Raw genomic sequence first — 20,300 nt, forward strand, 5'->3', positions numbered from 1 at the left:
TCTTTTGGGAAGAGGGTCTCACACTTACACTACCTCTTCTAGGAAAAGTGACGAGGCCGTGTGAAGCTCAAAGCAGCAGCTAGAACAGGGGAACTCATTCCCACGCATTCCTGGTAAAACTTGCCCCAGAGCAAGCAAGCCCCGAGTCTGGCCGGGACAGTGTCTGCCTCTAGCTGGAAACCTTAAGTGCACCGGATTCCCAGCTGAAACCTGCAAATAACCACACTGTGGAAACCGCTTCCCAGCTTAGGTAGCAAAATTATTGAAATTGGCATTCTTTGCCATTTATTTAGCTCATATTATTATATTAGGAGAATGTGTTGCCTTCCACAGAAAACAAGTCACAGGCTATTTTCAAAGTTGCTTTTCAGAGTCATGACTCTAAATTTTGAAGCTGGGCATCATGTTTTTTTTTTTTTTTGGCTATGAAATTATGGCGTAGTAGGAGGCTTGCCTAAGTCAGAAAAGCATTAGAGAATCTGGGGTTTACTTTTGCTCATTTAACATGTTATAATTTTAATATTTCTAGGATGGTTAAGTCAACACATTTTTCAGATTGCCTCTTCTGTGTTTCTTCTCTGCTCCCAATCCGTTTCCCTTTTCTTCTCAATTCCCAGATCCTTCCATCTTCGAGGAGTCTGAGCTTGCGCATGAGAAATTTGAATCTGTTTCTTAGGCAGTATTTTAGAGGGAATTTCTTTATTTTCAAGGCAAAGAATGAGTGTAAAGGCATGGAAATTGAATAAGCATATCCCGTGCTATCGAGAGATAGCACAAATCATAGCAGGAAGTGTGATTAGGCCATATTACTGACTTTTTATGGGAGCATTTCTGTTAAAAATAAATGACCTTTCTGCAGTGAATCATCACATATTTTTGAGTTCCTCCTATTCTCCTTGAGCTTTCTGAAATATATATTAGCCTCATTTCCACACAGACACCTCTATCCCTTTTATCCAAGTGATGAACAGTGAAAGAGAGGAAAACTTTTAATCAGGTTCTATAAAAGGGTTTAACTCCATGGTATCATAAGATTGCATCTTACAGGTTTTAACATACCATGAAAGTAGAGGAGACATAGACATCATTGATGCATTACAATTCAAAACAATATAAACCTTGATGCCGAAGCAGAATTAATTAGCTTGGCTTATGAATAAGATGAAATCATAAGCTCCAAGGTTCAGAATGGACTTTATACATCAGAGTCTAGTATGTTTTCTGATGAGGGGAACCCTCTGCATGTCATCTCTCATTCTTTCAGTGAGTCACTATTATGCAGTTTTCTGTACACTTACATGTATTTTTTTATTTGATCCTCACAACAACCTGGTGGTTGTAACTATTACTGTCTTTTTTACACAAGAGTGACTTGTGGCTGACTATTGTTTTCATAGCAGCAGTTTTCTTACCTCTTCTTAAATACTTTGAGTGACATCTTATTCTTCTGCAAGACAAGTTGGGTGAAATTTGAGGGTAGCATCCTTACCTCCTGCAGTGTTGAATGGTCTCCTATGGCACTGTTTGGGTATTGGAGCATTTTAGTTTCATGGGATGGCTCTATTGATCACCCTGTACTTTTTTTTCACAACTGGCTCTCATATTCTTCTCAACACTGTCAACCAACTAGCATCTTCATTTCCCCAAATCAAACACCTCCAGTTCTCTCAGCCATATCTTTCTAGATATACTCCAACTGATCACTGTGTCTTTAAAAGTTTTCAAACCACAAGTTGAGGGAAGAGATCCTGTGAATGAACTTCTCTTAATACACACGTGCCTGGAATTGCAGGTTCAATTCCAGACTGCCCCAAAAAAGTGAGTATCACAACAAAGCAAGTCATATGAATTTTTTATTTTCCCAATGCACATAAAATTTATGTTAACCCTAAACTACAGGTATAGTCTATTTAGTGTGCAATAGCATTATGTCTAAAAAAATAATGTCTATAATTTAGAAAATGCTTAATTGCTAAAAAATGCTATCATCTAAGCCTTTGACGAATCATAATCTTTTTGTTCGTGGAGGGTCTTGCCTCAGTGTTGATGGCTGCTGACTGATCAGGGTGGTGGTTGCTAAAGGTCGGGGTGGCTGTGACAATTTCTTTTTTTTCTTTTTTTTTTGACAATTTCTTAAAATAAGACAACAGTGAAGTTTGGCTCATCAATGGTTTCTTTCTTTAATGATGTTTGATAGCATTGTACCCACAGTAGACTTCTTCAAAATTGGAGTCAGTCCTCTCAAACCCTGGTGTTGCTTTATCAACTAAGCTTATATATGAATAATATTCTAAATGCTTTGTTGTCATTTCAACAATGTTTACAGCGTCTTCACCAAGAGTAGATTCCATCTCAAGAAACCACTTTTTTTGCTCATCCATAAGAAGCAACTCCTTCTCTGTTCAAGTTTTAAAATTGTAACAATTGAAATTGTAACAATTCAGTCCCATCTTCAGGCTCCACTTCTAATTCTAGTTCTCTCGCTGCTTCCACTGCATCTGCAGTTCCTTCCTCCCCTGGTGACTGGAGCCCCTCCAAGTCATCCAGAAGGGCTAAAGACCCTTCTTCCAAACTCCTGATAATATTGGTATTTTCACCTTTTCCCACAAATCATGGATGTTCTTAATGACATCTAGAATGGTGAGTCCTTTCCAGAATGTTTTTGATTTACTTTTCCCAGATCCATCGGGTCAATCACTATCTATGGCAGCTATAGCCTTACAAAATGTATTTCTTCAATAATAAGACTTAAAGGTAGAAATGACTCCTTGATTCATGGGCTGCAGATTGGATGTTGTGTTAACAGGCATGAAAACAATATTAATCTTTTTGTACAACTCCATCAGAGCTCTTGGGTGACTAGGCGCATTGTCAATGAGTTGTAATATTTTGCAAGGAATCTTTTTTCTGAACAGTAAGTCTCAAAAGTGGGCTTAAGATACTCAGTAAACCAGGCCGTAAACAGATGTGCTGTCATGCAGGCCTTGTTGTACCATTTGTAGACCACAGGCAGAGTAGATTTAGCGCAATTCTTAGAGGATCTAGGATTTTCAGAATGGTAAATGAACATTGGCTTCAACTTCAAGTTACCAGCTACATTATCGCCTAACAAGAGAGTCAGCCTGTCCTTTGAAGATTCTGCTAGCTATGAAAATCCTAGATAGCATCTTCTTCCAGTAAGAGGTTGTTTCATGTACATTGAAAATCTGCTCAGCTTAGTCACATTCATCAGTGATCTTAGCTAGACCTTCTGGATAACTTGCTGCAGCTTGTACATCAGCACTTGTTGCTTTACCTTGCACTTTTATGTTATAGAGATGGCTTCTTTCCTTAAACCTCATAAACCAGCCTCTTCTAGCTTCAAACTTTTCGTCTGCAGCTTCCTCACCTCTCTCAGGCTTCATAGAATTGCAGAGAGTTAGAGCCTTGCTCTGGATTAGACTTTGGCTTAAGGGAATATTGTGGCTGGTTTGATCTATCCAGACTACTAAAACTTTCTCCCTATCATCAATTAGACTATTTCACTTTCTTATCATTCATGTATTTATAGGAGTAACACTTTCAGTTTCCTTCAGGAACTTTTCCTTTACATTTGCAACGTGGCTAACTATTTGGCGCAAGAAGCCTAGCTTTCAGCCTACCTCAGCTTTCGATGTGCCTTTCTCACTTAGCTTAATGGTTTCTAGTTTCTGATGTGAAGGGAGAGATGTACAACACTCTTCCTTTCGCTTGAACATTTGGTGGCCATTGTAGGGTTATTGATTGGCCTGATTTCAATACTGTTGTGTCTCAGGGAGTAGGGAGGCTCAAGGAGAAGGGAGAGAGGGCAACGGCTGGTCAGTGGAGCAGTCAGCCCACAGCATTTAGCAATTAAGGCTGTCTTATATGGGTGCAGTTCGCAGAACCCCAGAGCAATTACAGTAGTAACATCAAAGGTCACTGATTATGTATCACCGTAAAAGAATAATAATAATGATAAAAATTGAAATACTGCAAGAATAACCAAAATGTGACACCCAGATATGACGTGAGCACATGGTGTTCCAAAAATGGCGCCAGTAGACTTGCTTAAGTCAGGATTACCACAAACCTTCAATTTGTAAAAGTGCGATATCTGCGAAGTGCAATAAAGTGCAGCTCAGTAAAATGAGATATGCCTGTATATGCAAATATGTTAAGTCATTTAGCAGTTGACTCTCTGTTACATCATCTGAATCAAGAACTGCTTACAGCTAGATCTTGTCTATCCCCTGTACCTATAACTGATTTCTTTTAAACCTAAGCAAGCAAAGTTATATGTATAGTTGGAGCTGTCCCTTAAATGATGGCTTCCTTTGGAAGTAGCATGTTTTCTATTACTGAAAGTGTTTAGGCACAGGCTGGAGAGACAGAACAGAATCATTTTTCCAAGGGTTGCATGTACTTCTTCAAATTTGGAAAATAATTATTCAATATCCATTTTATCGATTTGGGCCCATTATTCTAATAAATTGCAATGATTTGAAACTCCTTCCCACCCACCTTGTTTTTAGTATTTTCACTCTCTCCTTTAGCGTTTCCATCTTTGCCAGATAATTGATGCAGGTATTAAATAGGACAGATTCCAGGAAAAAGCCCTGAGACATGATCCTAGAGACCTCCATTCGGCCAGGAATCCACCAAATTGTCCTACTCTCAGCCCACATTTCTCTGTCTCACAGCTCCATCAAAATGTCCTTTGAAATTGCTGTCCAAAACTAACATATGTCAAATCATTCACTCACCTAGCAGAAAGATTGTTACTATGTGCAGTTTTAGTCTCCTGAACTATCAGTCAAATAACATTATTTTTAAAAAGAAAGAATGAATGTGGTTTGGTTGATTTGCTGTAACTGGTTCAAAGTGAGCCCATGCTGGCTTCTGTTTTTTAATTATATACAAGATTTCATAGCTTAGTGTTCAAAATGAAATGAACACAAGTTCTATAGGATTGCAGGTTGGATTGCGTGCTTTTAATAGATATCTTCTTAGCCTTACTTTTGCTTCAGGCATATTGAGTAAGTTACTTGTGTGTGACCAGTAATAATTAATGTGGAGTTGGGATTATAACAGATGACTTATAAGAGCCACGCACGCTATGGGAGGGGAGCAAGTAGCAGTGAAAAACTCTTTGAGAAAGTCACGTTAATTTTGCCTTTAATGTTTGATCTTTTTGTGCTTTATTAGTACCTGATCAGTCATCTGTTTATGTACTACTTAGGTAGTAATTCATACATAGTTTTAGGAATGTAAAAGAAACATTTTCTAGATACTAGCAAGGAAAGAAATGCTGAGAAGTGCCTTTTTAAATTCAAAAGTAATTATGTATATTTTCATGAATGTACAGTTTAGATAATAACATGAAGATGTGACCAAGTATTTTTAAATGCCTTTACTTAAACACCTGTTTGTGCTACATCATTTAAGGCTGCGGTCCCCAACACCCGGTACTGGTCCATGTGTGGCTTGATAGGCACCCAGTGGTGCATCACCGCCTGAACTCTGCCCCTCCATCCATGTAAAAATTGTCTTGCATGTAATTTAGGGACTGGGCCACAGAGCAGGAGGTGAGCGGCAGGCAACCAAAGCTTCATCTGTATTTACAGCTGCTGTAGGTGCTCCCCGTAGCTCACATCACCGCCTGACCTCCACCCCCCCACCCACCTGGAAAAATTATCTTCCACCAAACCAGTCTCTGGTGCCAAAAAGGTTAGGGACCACTGGTTTAAGGCATATCAAAAAGGAGGAAAAAACATATCTCAGCAATCACGTACACATTATTGTTAGCAGGTTCGTTGTTGTATTCACCAGTCTAAATTGTGGGTCTTCTATACATGAAGCAGTGTATAGTATAATATTATTTAAGTGAATATGCAGTGTATTAAAATTAATGTAATCATTTAAATCTGTGCTGTACATAACAAATACGTACTATGGATTCCTTAATTTTAAGAATTATATTGCTTACTAAATTATTCAAATTTGAGTTTTAGAAAAAAATAATTTTATGAATTTGGTATTGCTGTTTAGAATTCTATTTTCTAAAAATTAAATGTTCTAGTAATTTCTGAAATGCAGTGCAAGCAACAGTCAGGTTATCAGTGATTCCTACGGCCACTAGATGGTGCACTAGAACCAGATGTTGGATCTAGTTTAGAAGAAAGGGCTGAAAAAGAAGAAACTAGAACTCTCTCATGGTGTGTATGACACGACATTAAAATGAAACAGGATTATCAGTGTTCTGCATAATATTACAATTTCATGATGCCTTTTTTAAAAGGCAAAATGAAGATAAATTTAAAACCAGGTTTTCTAAAAAAGTAATTGCAGCATATAAAAATATTCCATTTCAAATGAACCTGGTAATATTTTATATTCCAGATTGATACATTGCTCTATAATAAATCCGTGAGGCTCAGTAGCCAATCTTGTATAATATTCATTAGAATTCATGTGAAAACTATATACCTCTAACCTTAAAAAGTGGTGAATTTAAGGCAGTCACATTTCTTATGAATTATTCATATCTGAATCTTGCCCATAAAAGGAAGTTTACTCATATGGATGCTTAAAAATATTAACTGATTCTGTTGTAAGTGTCCTTCCCTACCTTTACGAGTGAAGGAAACTACACATTATTTAATAACGCTTTCCTTGATGAATGGAGCCTCTGTAATTGATACCAAGTGCTGTATGTAACCTTTGTTATATATTAGTGACACTGGATTGTATGTTTGCAATATCCATAGACACATGTACACACACACTTCCACACACAGCGATCCTAGATGCCTGCAGATTTCGTGTTTTTTCACTTTTTTACTTGCCTCATGATTTCTCACTGCTATTTCTGTATTTCTTCTACTTCGACATCTTCTTTTACTGGATGAGATTCTGAAGTGGTCTGAGGATAGTCCTGCAAAGAAAACCACTGGCTTTGTGACAGCTGTGCCTCCTGGTGGCCTCTTGCTCACAGGGCCTTGTGGTTGCTAGATCTTAACTTCAGATCAGTGGGGTGCTGCTGTTCTTGATCGCACATCTGTATCCATTAATTAAGCAACTCATTCCACATAAATCTTCATTTCAGACCCCCCATCTAGATTCATTGTTAAATAAAGCTTAGGGCTCAGTGATGCCAAGATAACAAATCATTTAAGAGAAAACTTGTTTTTCAGGGAAAAATCCTCTCCCAGGAAGTTGTTTGTAAGTCCGGATCAAACAGCTCACAAATATGAACTATTAATATGTTGGTAACTGCTGAGAAATAAAGAAAATATTTAAAAAATCACTAAATTTGAAGTCAGGGGACAAAAGATTGAATCTGTCTTTGGCCCCTAACTGATTGGTGAATTTAGACAAGGCTGCTTAACTTGTGTGACTCTCAGGTTTTCTTTTTTACCTTGGAACATAAATGTGGCAAGTTATTGTATAATTACCACAGGGGCATCAATTGTATATCCCAAATAAATACAGTGACAAACACATCTTAGGGACGCAATAATTATTTGTTGAATTGGAATGGTATATGCATGGGTATAGCTATAGATAGATATTATTTTTGTGAGCAATAGCTTCAAAGCAAAAAGGTCTGGATAATTTAGTACATACTCATCGCCATGAGGTGTAATTATATAATCTTTTTACTTCAGGCTCTACTAAATTTACAAATGTATATAATTCAGGAAATTTGAGGTAAAGCTAACTGTTGTTCAGTAAGCCCTTTTATCATCATTTTAGTAAAATGATAGTATAAAACAATCTTTTAATGAATGTATTTTAAATACTTATCAGTCTTCCATTTGAAAGGGTCCATTTACAGACAAATTTAACTATACAGATTGTTTTTTAGCACTTCCTATATGGCACTATAGAAGATATTTTTTAAAGGCAGAAAAAGGCATAGGCACCATTTTCAGTGAATTTGTCCAGAAGTATACTAGGTAAAACTCATATGAATAGTCATAACAAAGGCCAAGCATGTAAAGGTACAAGTGAAATGACAAAGGAAAACACAGTGTTTGCTGTCTGCTATGGCCAGGGCCTTTGGGGACACCTTCCCAAGCTGGGCATGCAGGGTCCTTGTCGTCTGCCCCGTGTTCACCTGTTAAACCTCATTTGTTCTCCCCATCCCAATTTCGCCCTACTCCTCGGCCATACAAATGAATGAATCTCCAAATGTGCCTGGCTGCATGGAGCTCATTTGTACATTCTTCCCCCTCCCTGACATGGCCTACCTAGTAGCCTCCTTTCTACTTACTTCATCACTTGGTAAGCTCCCATTTATTTTCCAGACTGCCTCGCTGTCACCTTGTCTGTTAAGCTCTCTGACCACCCTCCTGTCGTAGGCAGGAAGAAGTACCATCCCCAATAGCCCTAGAGCACTCAGTACATTCCCCTGTTGCACAAGTTTGATGGTTAAAAACAAAGGGTACGTGGGAAACAAGGAAGCAGTCGAAACAGCAGGGCATGGCACCTGAGTGGACATGAGGGCAGGGGAAAGGATGAACTTGAGCATGTCTAGTGTGTGCGGTTGGGAGTAAGGTGTGTGATTAGCAGACATGGACCTCATGGGCGGGAGGGACCTGATATTTCCTGAGGACCTGCAATGTCCCAGGCATCGTGCTCAGCTCTGTGAGTGCTTTACATATTTTCCTGGCTTATGCAAATCCCTGGGAAGGAGTGAGGGCAGAGCACCTGTCTGTGGGCAGGCATTGGAAAAGCAGAGGAGCTGGGATTAAAACTCCGGTTTCTCTAGAGCCTGTGCAGTTGTCATCATACCCGGTCTCAGACAAGTTTGCAGATAACCTGCCAGCGTCATCTCTGCTCTGGAGCCACATTCCCGTGCGTGTCTGCCTGGCAGTACCTGCCTATTTATCACTAGCCATTCAGGGACAGTGAAGTAATGAGATTGCAAGATACTTTCAGGGTCTATTTTTAAGGTTTTTCATTAATGTAAACCGGTCTACCTCCCCAGTCTACTAAAATTGTATTTGTTAGAAGCCAGTGAGAAGACACGGATCAGAAGCATTAATCATTAAACAAGATGAAATAAGCAGCCCTTGAGCACTTGTTCGGCACACAACTCTTTGAATAGTAATATACAAAGGAATCCAGCAAGGAGTCCTAAATCTGATGGGGGAGACAGCCATGGACATCCACACGTATCCGCGTGTAAAATAACACCTAATGGGAAAGCTATGTGTGAGCTCCAGGCGAGTCGCCACAGCAGCGCTGAAGGGGTAATTGATCTGGTGGAGGAGCAGAGTGACCATCACCTGCCCATGCAGACAGGCATGTTTTAGTCCCACCTTTAACGAGGAAACTGAAGACTCCAGATGGGTAACAAAATGCCAGGAAAGTGTTACACATAATTTCGTTAGTGGGGAGAGAGTTATTTTAACCTATTTAGATAGTTACTGTTTAGAAAAACATTGTACCTAAGATTCACAATGATCTGAATCTAGGTGCCCGTTCTGTACAGATTGGATTAAATTTTGTTTTAGAAGTTTTACCTTAATGTATTTTAAAAACAAGTGCAGCTTTGTTCATACATTTAGAAAAGACTTCTGAGACAGCCTATCCATTATTACTTCAGTTAAATAATTAATTAATTAATTTTGTTTCTTAATTCTGTTTCTGTTAGTGCATACATCATCAGCGACAGAGAAAAGTTAAAAATGCCAGGGGATCTTTGTGGGGTCTTTGTAATTGCATTCTCTTTCTTCTGCTTTTGGCTTTATTTTGTCCATACATCCATCAACACAGCTTTGTGTTACCAACCTCTGTGTTTTCTCATGTTCTGCCTAAGAATAATTGGATTTCGACTGCTGGTCATCTTATCCCGAGTGGCAAAATTATCTTCTACTAATGTAAAACTTGTGATTTTAGTGAAGTTATTAAAGATAATAATGAACTATATTTTGGTATAATATATATTCACCACTAAAGAATATATAAAAATAATGTTTATTCGCATTCAAGATAATTCATTTAAAAATCCTCATAACTAAAAACAAAAAGAATTATAAAGTAAATATATCATTTGAAAGATTAAAGTAATTAATGCTCATTTGAGTGACAAAATACAAGGCTCAATCTCATATCAGGTTACTAATTTTAAAGGTTTAAAATATTTATTTGCAGACCAGAATTATAAGTGGCACTGGTTTCAAAATGAAACCTCCCAAACTTATTTTCCTTCTCAAAAATATACATTATAACTCTTTAAACTAGAAAAGATGGTAGAATATATAAAATATAAGCAATAAACTCTTTATCTCACAAAATAGATTACTCTTATGTGGACTCTTATATGGTCTATTTTTAAAGAAATACGAGGTGTATTGGAATTAAATCATTTTATTCATTGAATCAACAAGTATAATTTATTAGCACAGAGCGCTGTGTTAGGCCCTAGGGATACAGTGATGAAGAAAGCTCAAAGCCAATCTCAGCACCTCGCTGCCCAGTGGGGCGGGGACAGACAGGAAAACCTTCAGTCACAGTGGAGTGTGCAGAGAGTTTTCATGCAGGCGTGCCCAGGGAACTGTGGGGCCAAGGAGTGACATGATCAGATTGTCTTTCAGGAGGTTTTCTTTCAGTTTGGTGCAGACGATAAATTGGAGAGGGTATGATGTAAAACAGAACTGGTGAAAGGTGGCAAGAACCTAAAGATAATTAGAATAAACTGGGAGGACAGCTGGGTAGGTATTTGGAAGGCAGAACTGGCAGGTGTAATTATCAGGGTGTGGCAGGTAGGGAATAACACAAAGGGAAGAGTCCAGGAAATCTCTCCAGCTGGAGAACAAAACGGGGAGGAGCATGGCTTGCTTAGGTAGTAAATACTGAGTAAGTTTTGGTCATGTGGAGGCTGCTTTCAGACCACCAACTGGAAACATCCTATATCCCTCTTGGTGCTTAGGTGTAGATCCTTAGTACTTTTCTCTTATAAGTTGCAGTGAAAGCTGTAGAAGCCAAGAGGAATATATGCAGCTGAGAAGTTCAAGTCAAAATACTGGGAAACATTTATGTGACAGGTAAAGGAAGAGGTCTCTGTAAAAGAAACTAAGGAAAAAGTAACCAGACACCTAGGAAAATAAATGTTGTCACTAAATGGAAATAGACACTCAGAACAGCCAAATAAAATATTGTCTTTTGACCTTGAACTTTTTACTCTCAGTAAAATACACTTTTATTATAGGATATTTTAGTTCGTTTTTATTGGATGTCTGCATGAGAAGGCCAGCCTCTGCGTTAACAACCTCGTCTGTCCTGTGAGTGGTAGTTCACATTCTCGGGCTGCTTGTCCAGTTCTGACCACATATCCTGGTTTATTACAGCAGTAATTTAAAATATTGAGAGGCAGTGGGAGTCGTGGTTAGGACACATACTGACTGGATGACTCTGGGTGAAGTGAGGTTATTATTGCAACAACTTCATTAGGAAGTTGTTCAACCTAAATGAGTTAATATCCATAAAGCTCTTAGAGAAAGTACTATATGCTTTAGCAAATACTGTTTTTATCAAAGGTATCCATTATAGAATTGCACGGGGAAGAAAGAAGGAACCCACTTTGTCTTTTTTATACATAAGGAAAAATATAGTCAATTAATTCAGTCGGCCAAAGACTAGCATATTGATTACTTGCTTGATAGAATTGACAAGACCAAATGGATCAAACATATAAAATAGATTGGTGTGCTTGGTCTATAAAGTTTTATACTCAAAAGGTTAAGAAAATCAAGATCAGGATTAGCATTGAGTTACCCCAAAACCTTAATTTATTCCTGAAAAATAGCAAACAGGATCTATTTTTAGCTTATATTATTTACATTTCTTTTCAAAAACAGAAATCTCAAATTTCATGACTATGAAATTAAATATCTTCTATTGAGTACCTATGATTTTCCAGACAGTGGCATGCGTATTTTTGAGTTTCACAACAGTGCTATAGAAATAGATATTAATAGTGTTCCCATTTTACAGATGGGGATACTGTTTCAGAAAGCTTAACTCTTTAGCCTAGGGTCTAATTTCAATAGGTAACTCAGCCTGTATTTGACCCTGCATTTTACCTGATTTCAAAGCCCGTGGAATTTTATACTACCTTATTCCCTAAAGAGGGAAGGCAGCCTGGTCTATCCATGGACAAGTCGGGGGGCCTCATAATCTCAGCTCTTTCTTGGTCTTTAGGCGGCTGTTTCTTCCTCTTAAAAGTACCTAATTTTTTTTCAGATCTAAAATTCCGTGAACTTTTATGAACTAATGTAACAAAAACCAGAAAGACAAGATAGGAATCTTGATTCTGTTTTTTTTTTTCCTCATATGCAAATACCATTCCTCAAGTGAAACAGATTGTCACAGCAAATATGTTGAGCCTTGAATGTAATGAAGCTCATTTGTCAGTGTCTGGGGCCCTGTAACTTTATAAAAGTTAAACAGGGACACATTTCAGAAATGCACTTCTGAACCTAAGAAAATGCCTATTCTTCCTGTTGCAAAAGGTGTTCCTTTTCAGTTGCTTGAGAAAATAATAGAGGGAAGCTGATGAGAACATGGGTGTTTTGTTTAACTCAGGCTTTTTCAAACTGCACATTCCTCTTATGTGCATTGCTCACACGTCATTTTCATATGAAAGGGCACCTGTCTTTTGTCTCAGTACACATTTACCTTTCAGCATTTCAGATGGTAGAATGGGAGGTACCTGAAAAAGTTATTTTTGTTTGGTGGGTTTGGGAATCCATTCAATACCTGGTGTTTTCTTTAGACTTTATTATGCCTTCTGCTGGGTAAATGTCATGGAAATGCATTTAGTGACTCTTAATCCTTTTCTTTAACCAGAATTGAAAGCAACAGCCATTTTCATAATAAATCAGCTTGTTGACTGTTTCAAGAAAAAAACCCTGATGTGAGTTTTTATTTTGAGTTTTTATTTTCTCAGGGCACTTAATAACTGTCCCAAGACACTTACTTAATCTATTTAAATAATACCTGTGAATACACACACACACACACACACACACACACACACACACACACACACACACACACACACACACACACACCCCCGAAGTTGTATTTTAGCATGAACTCCAAGCATGGAGTTGCATATAAAGTTGTATTTTAGCATGAACTCCAAGCATGGAGTTGCATATAAAGTTGTATTTTAGCATGAACTCCAAGCATGGAGTTAAAAAGAGTTTTCAGAATGAAAAAGAACAAACTCTCCTTCTTTAGAGGACTACTTCACTTAAAAAAAAAAAATAGAAGCTCTTGCTGTTAGTTTTGGTTAACATGTTCCTTTTTCAGAAGTTTTCATAGTTTAGTCCAGGTTTTTTACAGAACTGAGAAGGACAGATTGTGCTAAAAATGGTCATATTCCTTTTTTAAAATACAAAAGCTTGAAATAGCCTAAGGATTTGTCATGGGACACAGAGACCATTACTTCAGAATGGAAGACCTAGAAGTTAATAAACTGCACCTCAAGGAGTGGCATGGTATCATGCAGCTAGCCACAGATAGCCCAACTAGCGTCCTTTGGTTTTTCTTATACAACATAATGTCTCAACTGAAAAACAAGTCACTTACTAAGACTTATTGGCAAAGAGATATACCATACCTTTTTCTATAATTTCATTATTTCATAGGATTAATATAAGAAACCAAAATTTTTTTAAAAATCTGACATTGGAGTCAAAACTTCAGGTTGTTTTGAAAAATATTAAATGCGTTTTCAAAGATTTTGTCAAGGGATTATATGTATACTTTTGTTTTCATGGAAAACCACTGTGTTTATTTTAGTAGTTCTCTCTGTCAGCATATAGAAATATAAAACATATCTGAAACATTGAATATTAAACAGGATGTAATGTTATTGTATATATTGTTTTTAACTGGTAGCAATAATATTTGGAGTATTCTTTCATATGCATAAATGTTCCTCATTATTTTTTAATGTTAGCATAGCATTTCATCACGTAGGAGAGTCATATTTAATATTTTAACTAAATCCCTGATTTTAGACAATTAAGTTGTATTAATTGTGGGTTTGACAAAAGGAGCAAAGAAGGTGGGCAGGCTATTTTTATTTTTAGCTTATTTCCAGGGAAAACAGTTTTGAATAATGCATTCACAGAATTCTAATTCAAATAAATTTAAGGAGAATTCACTGTTTCTGAAGAAATCAATGGAAATCATGTTTCCGATCGCTGTTGTTCAGCCTGACACAGAGCAGCTGGGTGCAGTCGCAGCCCGGGCCGTGGGAGGTGTCTGATTCTTTTTATTGTCCAAGCCAACTCTTTCCATAGGAACATTTTCATGGAAAATTCACCTCCCATTCTGTCCCTGCCACTGACTTTTAAAAATTAAATTTAGCCATTTTTCTAGCAAGTCTTAAAGGAAAGAAGACAAAATGGAAGGGTCTGTTCCTCATTATAATCCTTCAGGACTTGTTTACACGTACCGCTAGATATCTTACGATCTTATTTATCATTTTAATTAGTTTTTCACTCACGTCATGAAGTTCATTTCTGTTATCTTAATGTGGTTTATAAGATTGCACCCTTTAAATTGCTTCAGTGCTCAAGCATCAAAAATAATGTGCAGCTAAACACAATGCAGTAGTTACTAAAATTTTTGTATCCATTCCTAAAACTTAACTAGTCCAAAGAGAACATTTATTAATTTATTGAATTTTTTAAATGAAATGCTGGGCAGCTGGTGGGTCTAACCAAAACCTAGGTGTCTCTTGAAACAGGGGCAGAAGCCAGCTCTCTGCCTGCTTGGAGTAAGCAGCTTCTTCTCTCGTCCTACCCATTACCTTAGCCTCTAATTTTGAAGAGAGATGGGAAGGTCTCATTTTCTTTTTCTCTCTCTTTTGTTACTTTAAGCACAAAGAGAGAATGCCTAAACTCCAGTTTTATTAATGAGGCAATGAGGACAAAGAATATTATACATAAATTTTTTAGGTGGTTTTATTCACAGAGTAGGGAAATATCTGCCTCGTGTTTCTGAGGCCTTTTGCCTTGTCTTTGGTGATCACTAATTACAGTTGATCAGACCTCACAGACTATTTTTCAAATTTGGCACTGTCTCCCTGCTCCACAGTTGTGCACTTAAAGACAAATCCTTGCTGCAGTTGTTGCTTTCCCTGCCCTTCCCCCGTTTAAAATATCCATCTTAGAAACGATTCCAAACATCTAAGCTCCTGCTTTCTCATCCTTCCCATCAGTTGTGTCCTCCCTTTTCAGGCTCAATAGAATAGTAACTCCTCATTGTTCACAGTGGCCATTTTAACAGGACTGTATTTAAAGGAGTTGGAGATGGGGCAGGACTCCATTATTATGGAGAGTCATTGCTTTGGGTTACCAGGTAAAGTGTAGAGCGGCATTCCTGAACCCAACTTCATTCTGACCCTCACACTCGTACGTTACCTTTGGTCTGAAGGTAATCCCCATTATGACTATGCCTTTTAATGTCAAAAAAGACCCTAAAGTTAATTTTTTAAAGTCTGATAGAATTAGGTGAGCCTTTTAAGAGAGTCACTCATTTCCTATTGCCCAGAACATAAAGTGTTTGACATGGAATATTATATGCGTTTATTACTGAGAAGACTGATAGAATTTGAATCAAGGATCCTAATTTGAGAATACATGATTGATTACACTATAACCAAAATATTCACTCACTGACCCATCGTTACGTGAGTGTTAACAATGTGTAACAGCCAAAACAATGTGTAAACAAATGATTGTGGCTGTGTTCCTATAAAAACTTATTTATAGCCACTAAAATTTAAGTTTTATGGGATTTTGGTATGCACAAAGTAATCCTCTTGTTTTTCAACCTTTAGAATTGTAAAACTGGAGGCCACAATTTACTATCCCCCAAGAGGAGAGGACATAACTACCATTATCAAATAGCCAAAATGAAAGTAAAAGTATGACTATGATCATTTTGAGGGAGAAACTAGAGAATGTTAAGTGTCTGAATTGGCTGTGCAAGGAAATCTGGACAGCACCTAAGATAATGAACTGTCTCTACTTTGGGCCATACCAGCCCCTCTCGTCCTTCTTAAGGTGAGCCTGGAAGCTCGTCTGCTCCTTGTCACCTCTGCTTACCTTCCGGGCCCATCCCGGATACGGAGCCCCTTCCTCCACCATCTGGAGTGGCAAGGGCAGGGTCAGAAGCTTTTCCAATCCTACGTGTGACTTCCTCACCAAGAGAGGGACACACTTCCTCCTGCCACACAACTGAGCAGTGCTCTTCTCCAATAAAGAAGATCCTTTATTCTTCTCAGGCCTTCACACTCTCTGTAGCTGGTTCCATAGGAACACAGGACATAGCTAGGAGATGCCTGTTGGTGACAAACAGCCAACTAGCTAAGCTCACTGTACCAAAGATAGATGTATTTTTAAAGAGATAATTTATATCAACTTAGTAGAACCCATGCTCATGATATAAACTTTAGAAACATATAGAAAAGGCACATAACATGTAAAAAGCATGTTAATGATTACCATTGATACACTGTGTAGTAGACCTCCAGTCTTTTAAGTTAGGGGTTTTGCAGGTTTTTGTTTGTTGAATTTCTGTCAAACTCTGATCAGTAGAGATATGCAAATGTAGATTTTGTCTCTTTAAGACAACCAGAATGAATCAGGAGTTGAGGTTTTGGGTCATTCCAGTCAGGTTCTTCCTTTAAAGGAGCCCTTTCAGAGTAACCTGGAGCATCCTGTGCTCTACAATTAGCGCATCAGTATTTTTAGATTTAACAGGTCTGAACTATTCACTCTTTTCTGAAATGACCACTTGATCCTAAAAGGACCCATATAGACAGCATTGACTTAACAGTTAAGTGAAAAATATTGGGTCCAGTTTGTTCTTGTTTTCCCATGTAGGCATTGCCTGTACATCTCATTTATAGGGTTCAGCAGTTTCCTATGTATGTGTTTCTGTGTTTGTGTGTGTGTGTGTGTGTGTGTGTGTGTGTGTGTTGCAGTTTTATTAATTCATCCAAGTACTTGCTTGGCACCTATTCTGGACTCTGAGGATGCTGAAACAGTAGAGGCATGGTCCCTGAACTCCAAATATTCAGAAACTGGTAGAGAAGAAAGGTATCTAAACAAAATCTTTATGGTATGTTGTGATAGGTGATTTAATAGAAATACGAAGTAAACAAATTGAAGGTACGTAAGAAAGTACAACTAACTCTGAGGATGTGCCCAAGTTTAGATGGGGTAAGAATGATCCATTCCACAGTAGCGTAGTGAAAAGCACAGGATTCAGAGCCAGCACATCTTTTTTCTGGCTAAAGTGGAGTGCCTTATCTTTTTGCTCAATGTAGTAACTACATTGAGCCTCAGTTTTCTCATCTGTAAGGTGGGGTTAACAATACTTACTTTGCAGTTCCATACATGGAGATTAGCAAATAGCTCCCTTCCCTATTTTAGGCTCTTGTCACCAGAGGCCGTGTGTGGCCAGGAAGTACATTGTAGACTATTGGGTGTAAGGGGCAGGAGGAGAGATCAGTTTTTGTGGGGTTGCATGGGGACAGGGCACCCATTCTGAATGAGGGCCAGGGATATAGCTCACCTGGGTCAACTATTGTCCCACTCCTCCTGGGAGCTCATTTGGACAATGGGTAGTGTATCTTTTCCCAGCACAGCTTTTGCATATTTTACTGTCCTCACAAGTTGACTGAGAGACCTGGTCAAATTACGTGCTTCCTCAGACTGCCTTTCTCTGTCAGTTTCAGTGCCCATACCAACCTGATAATTCCTCAGGGCTTGCCCTAATTCTGAAGTCCTGAAAAATGTATTTCAACTTCACACCATTAAGATATCTAGGATTCTTCCCTAACAGATAAGCAAAATGTAGATATTAGTGAATAATGAGCACTTAATACCTAATTTCTGGGGGTAGTGAAGTGCTTTACCTTTTGATGAATTTTTTTGTATATACTCGGTGACTAATAAATGGACATTGTGACCTAAAATAGCCTTAATCCATCTAAGTGATGCACATTTGGGGGGGAGGTGGTGTAGAAGCAAAGCATCACTGACTGCCCTTGATAACTCTGTTTGACTTTCAGCCTTAGAGCCGGCTCACACTTGGTAGGGCTCTAATAATTTCTTTGTAGTCTACCAGTGGTGATGCGATCCAGCGGCAGTCAGCCTGCGTCTTTTGATATCTTGGCAGCAAAGTCATCACCGAGGGCACAAATGTTAACTAACTTGCCAGATGTCACAGCAGGAAAGAGGACATTGAAACCCTCACCTATCTGACCCCAGACCTGCCGGTGGGATGGTAAGGTCTCCTGACAAAGCTTTACCCGATGGAAAATTCCTTGAGAACGACAGTTTCCCGAAATAGAGTGCTGGCGTGGTTGTTACGGAAAAGTGACAGCATACCAAAGCCGGTGTCCCTTTGTTTCTTCCAGGAGAGAAACCCTACAAGTGTACCTGGGAAGGCTGCACCTGGAAGTTTGCTCGTTCGGACGAACTGACAAGGCATTACCGCAAACACACGGGAGTGAAGCCATTCAAGTGCGCGGACTGCGATCGCAGCTTTTCCCGGTCGGACCACCTGGCCCTGCACCGTCGGAGGCACATGCTGGTGTGAGGGATGCTCCCCGTCCAGCTGAGCGTCGGAGCTGGATCTCTTAGCGGCACGCAATTCAGCAGGGCTGGATCCCCTTCGCAGTGTTAACGCAACAGGGCATCACCATCCCACGATGTCTGAAACCAGAGCAGGAAAGAGAAGGAACCCGTCTCCTTTTGGTCCGAAGGTAACCCCCATCACGACTACACGAGAACCATCCTCACACTGGCCTGGGAGCTCAGTGACACAAATGCCGAAGAGACAGGCATTGTTTTCCGTGCTGTGTACTCTGCCATTTAAAGATGTTTGTAGCTTGTACATTTTCTGAGCTGTCAGACATTTTGTTATTGATACCTTAGAGGTCATCTACCACAAATTGATGGCTAGAGCAAGACCTTTTACCTTTGGGTGATTCTGATTCTCCCGTCATCCCGCCCCTTGACCCCTTTTTACAGAAATTTTAGTTACTATCTGAGTAAGTTAGAACACACATCCAATCTGTTACCAGCAAGCAGCATGAGAGTAGACAAGAAGAAGCTGTTGGCGAGGTTCCATTACCTGGAAATAAAGGGGCACTCAGCAGCCCTTGGCAATAGTGGTGGCGGCAACTAGATATCACTCGCAACTTGTCATTCTGCCATGCCCTGAAGACAACCAACATTGAATCTTTCATTTGTTTGTCGTTGATTGTTTTCGTTTTGTTTCGATTCTGTTTTTGTTCATCTGTTCGAGCAGAGGGGCAGCGACATTTCAGTTGAAGTCTCGTCCACCTGGTCTCTGCCCTGGCATGGACTGGCACAGAGATGTTCTGTAGTTGAATAGGAAGAGCCTGTCTAAAAAACTACTGCCCCACTTCAAATTGCAGTGTTCTGTCACCTAGGCATCATCTCTTCCTGCCCCTAGTATTTGATTACGAGGCATCGGGGGAAAAAAACTTTCTTAGACACACTGGCACCAAGGTAAGAGGTGAGGCTGCCCAGGCAAAGTCAGTGAACATGAAAAATCAGACAAAGCAGAGATGGAAATAATGCGCCTCTTGAGGAGAAAAGCAATAACGAATAAAAGGACTTTCCTACAATAACTTCACTGAGGACTCACGTTACCAATTTTCATACTTACTAAAGGGATTGTAAAAAACACCCCAGCATTTTAGGTGTCTTAGTTACATTTACAGCACTGAGGTCATCTTTCTGCTGTTTGTTGCCCTGCTTGGTTGAGTACCACAATTAAAGATTATACTCCCCTTTTCTTGTTGGAAAACAGTTATTTGGTGACTAGAAAGGCAAGGGAGGCATAGCCGGGAATTAACTCTTCAGTTAATGGATCAGTTCTCCTCGGAACTGAGTCAGTGAAAAAGCAATGCTCCCCATAGAAAGCCTGACATGGTGCTAGTTTCCTGTCTTGGAGAGCCAAGGAGCAGTGACTCTCCATTAGGTTCTTCTGTACAGATTTCATTTCCTAAACTGTATCAGGACCCGGCGGTCCTGCACTGGCATCTGCAGGGATACTGAACCTTACTCATCCTGTGCGGAGGGTGAGAGGAGAGTATAGTCCCATCAACCCCCTAAAATTATGAACCTTTTTGCAACTAGTAAAGTATACAGTAAACAAAGCAATACATCACCAACAAGCATTCTTTTGGAAAAAATTATCATATTTTTTTTGTCCCCACTACGAGCTGG

General features: G+C 39.0%; 1 protein-coding gene across 2 annotated transcripts in view; it reads left to right on the forward strand.

Moving 5' to 3' along the window:
• KLF12 (Kruppel like factor 12) overlaps positions 1–19,872 on the forward strand; it is a 232,724-nt gene extending 212,852 nt beyond the window's left edge. For both annotated transcript variants that reach the window (XM_045567222.1, XM_045567223.1), the window contains exon 6: positions 18,458–19,872. In XM_045567222.1, the coding sequence (XP_045423178.1) occupies positions 18,458–18,639 (182 nt within the window). In that variant the 3' untranslated portion in view covers positions 18,640–19,872. The remainder of the gene's footprint in view (positions 1–18,457) is intronic.
• Positions 19,873–20,300: the final 428 nt, after the last annotated feature.

This window comes from Lemur catta, chromosome 13 (assembly GCF_020740605.2).
Source record: "Lemur catta isolate mLemCat1 chromosome 13, mLemCat1.pri, whole genome shotgun sequence".
NCBI classification, from domain to species: Eukaryota; Metazoa; Chordata; class Mammalia; order Primates; family Lemuridae; genus Lemur; species Lemur catta.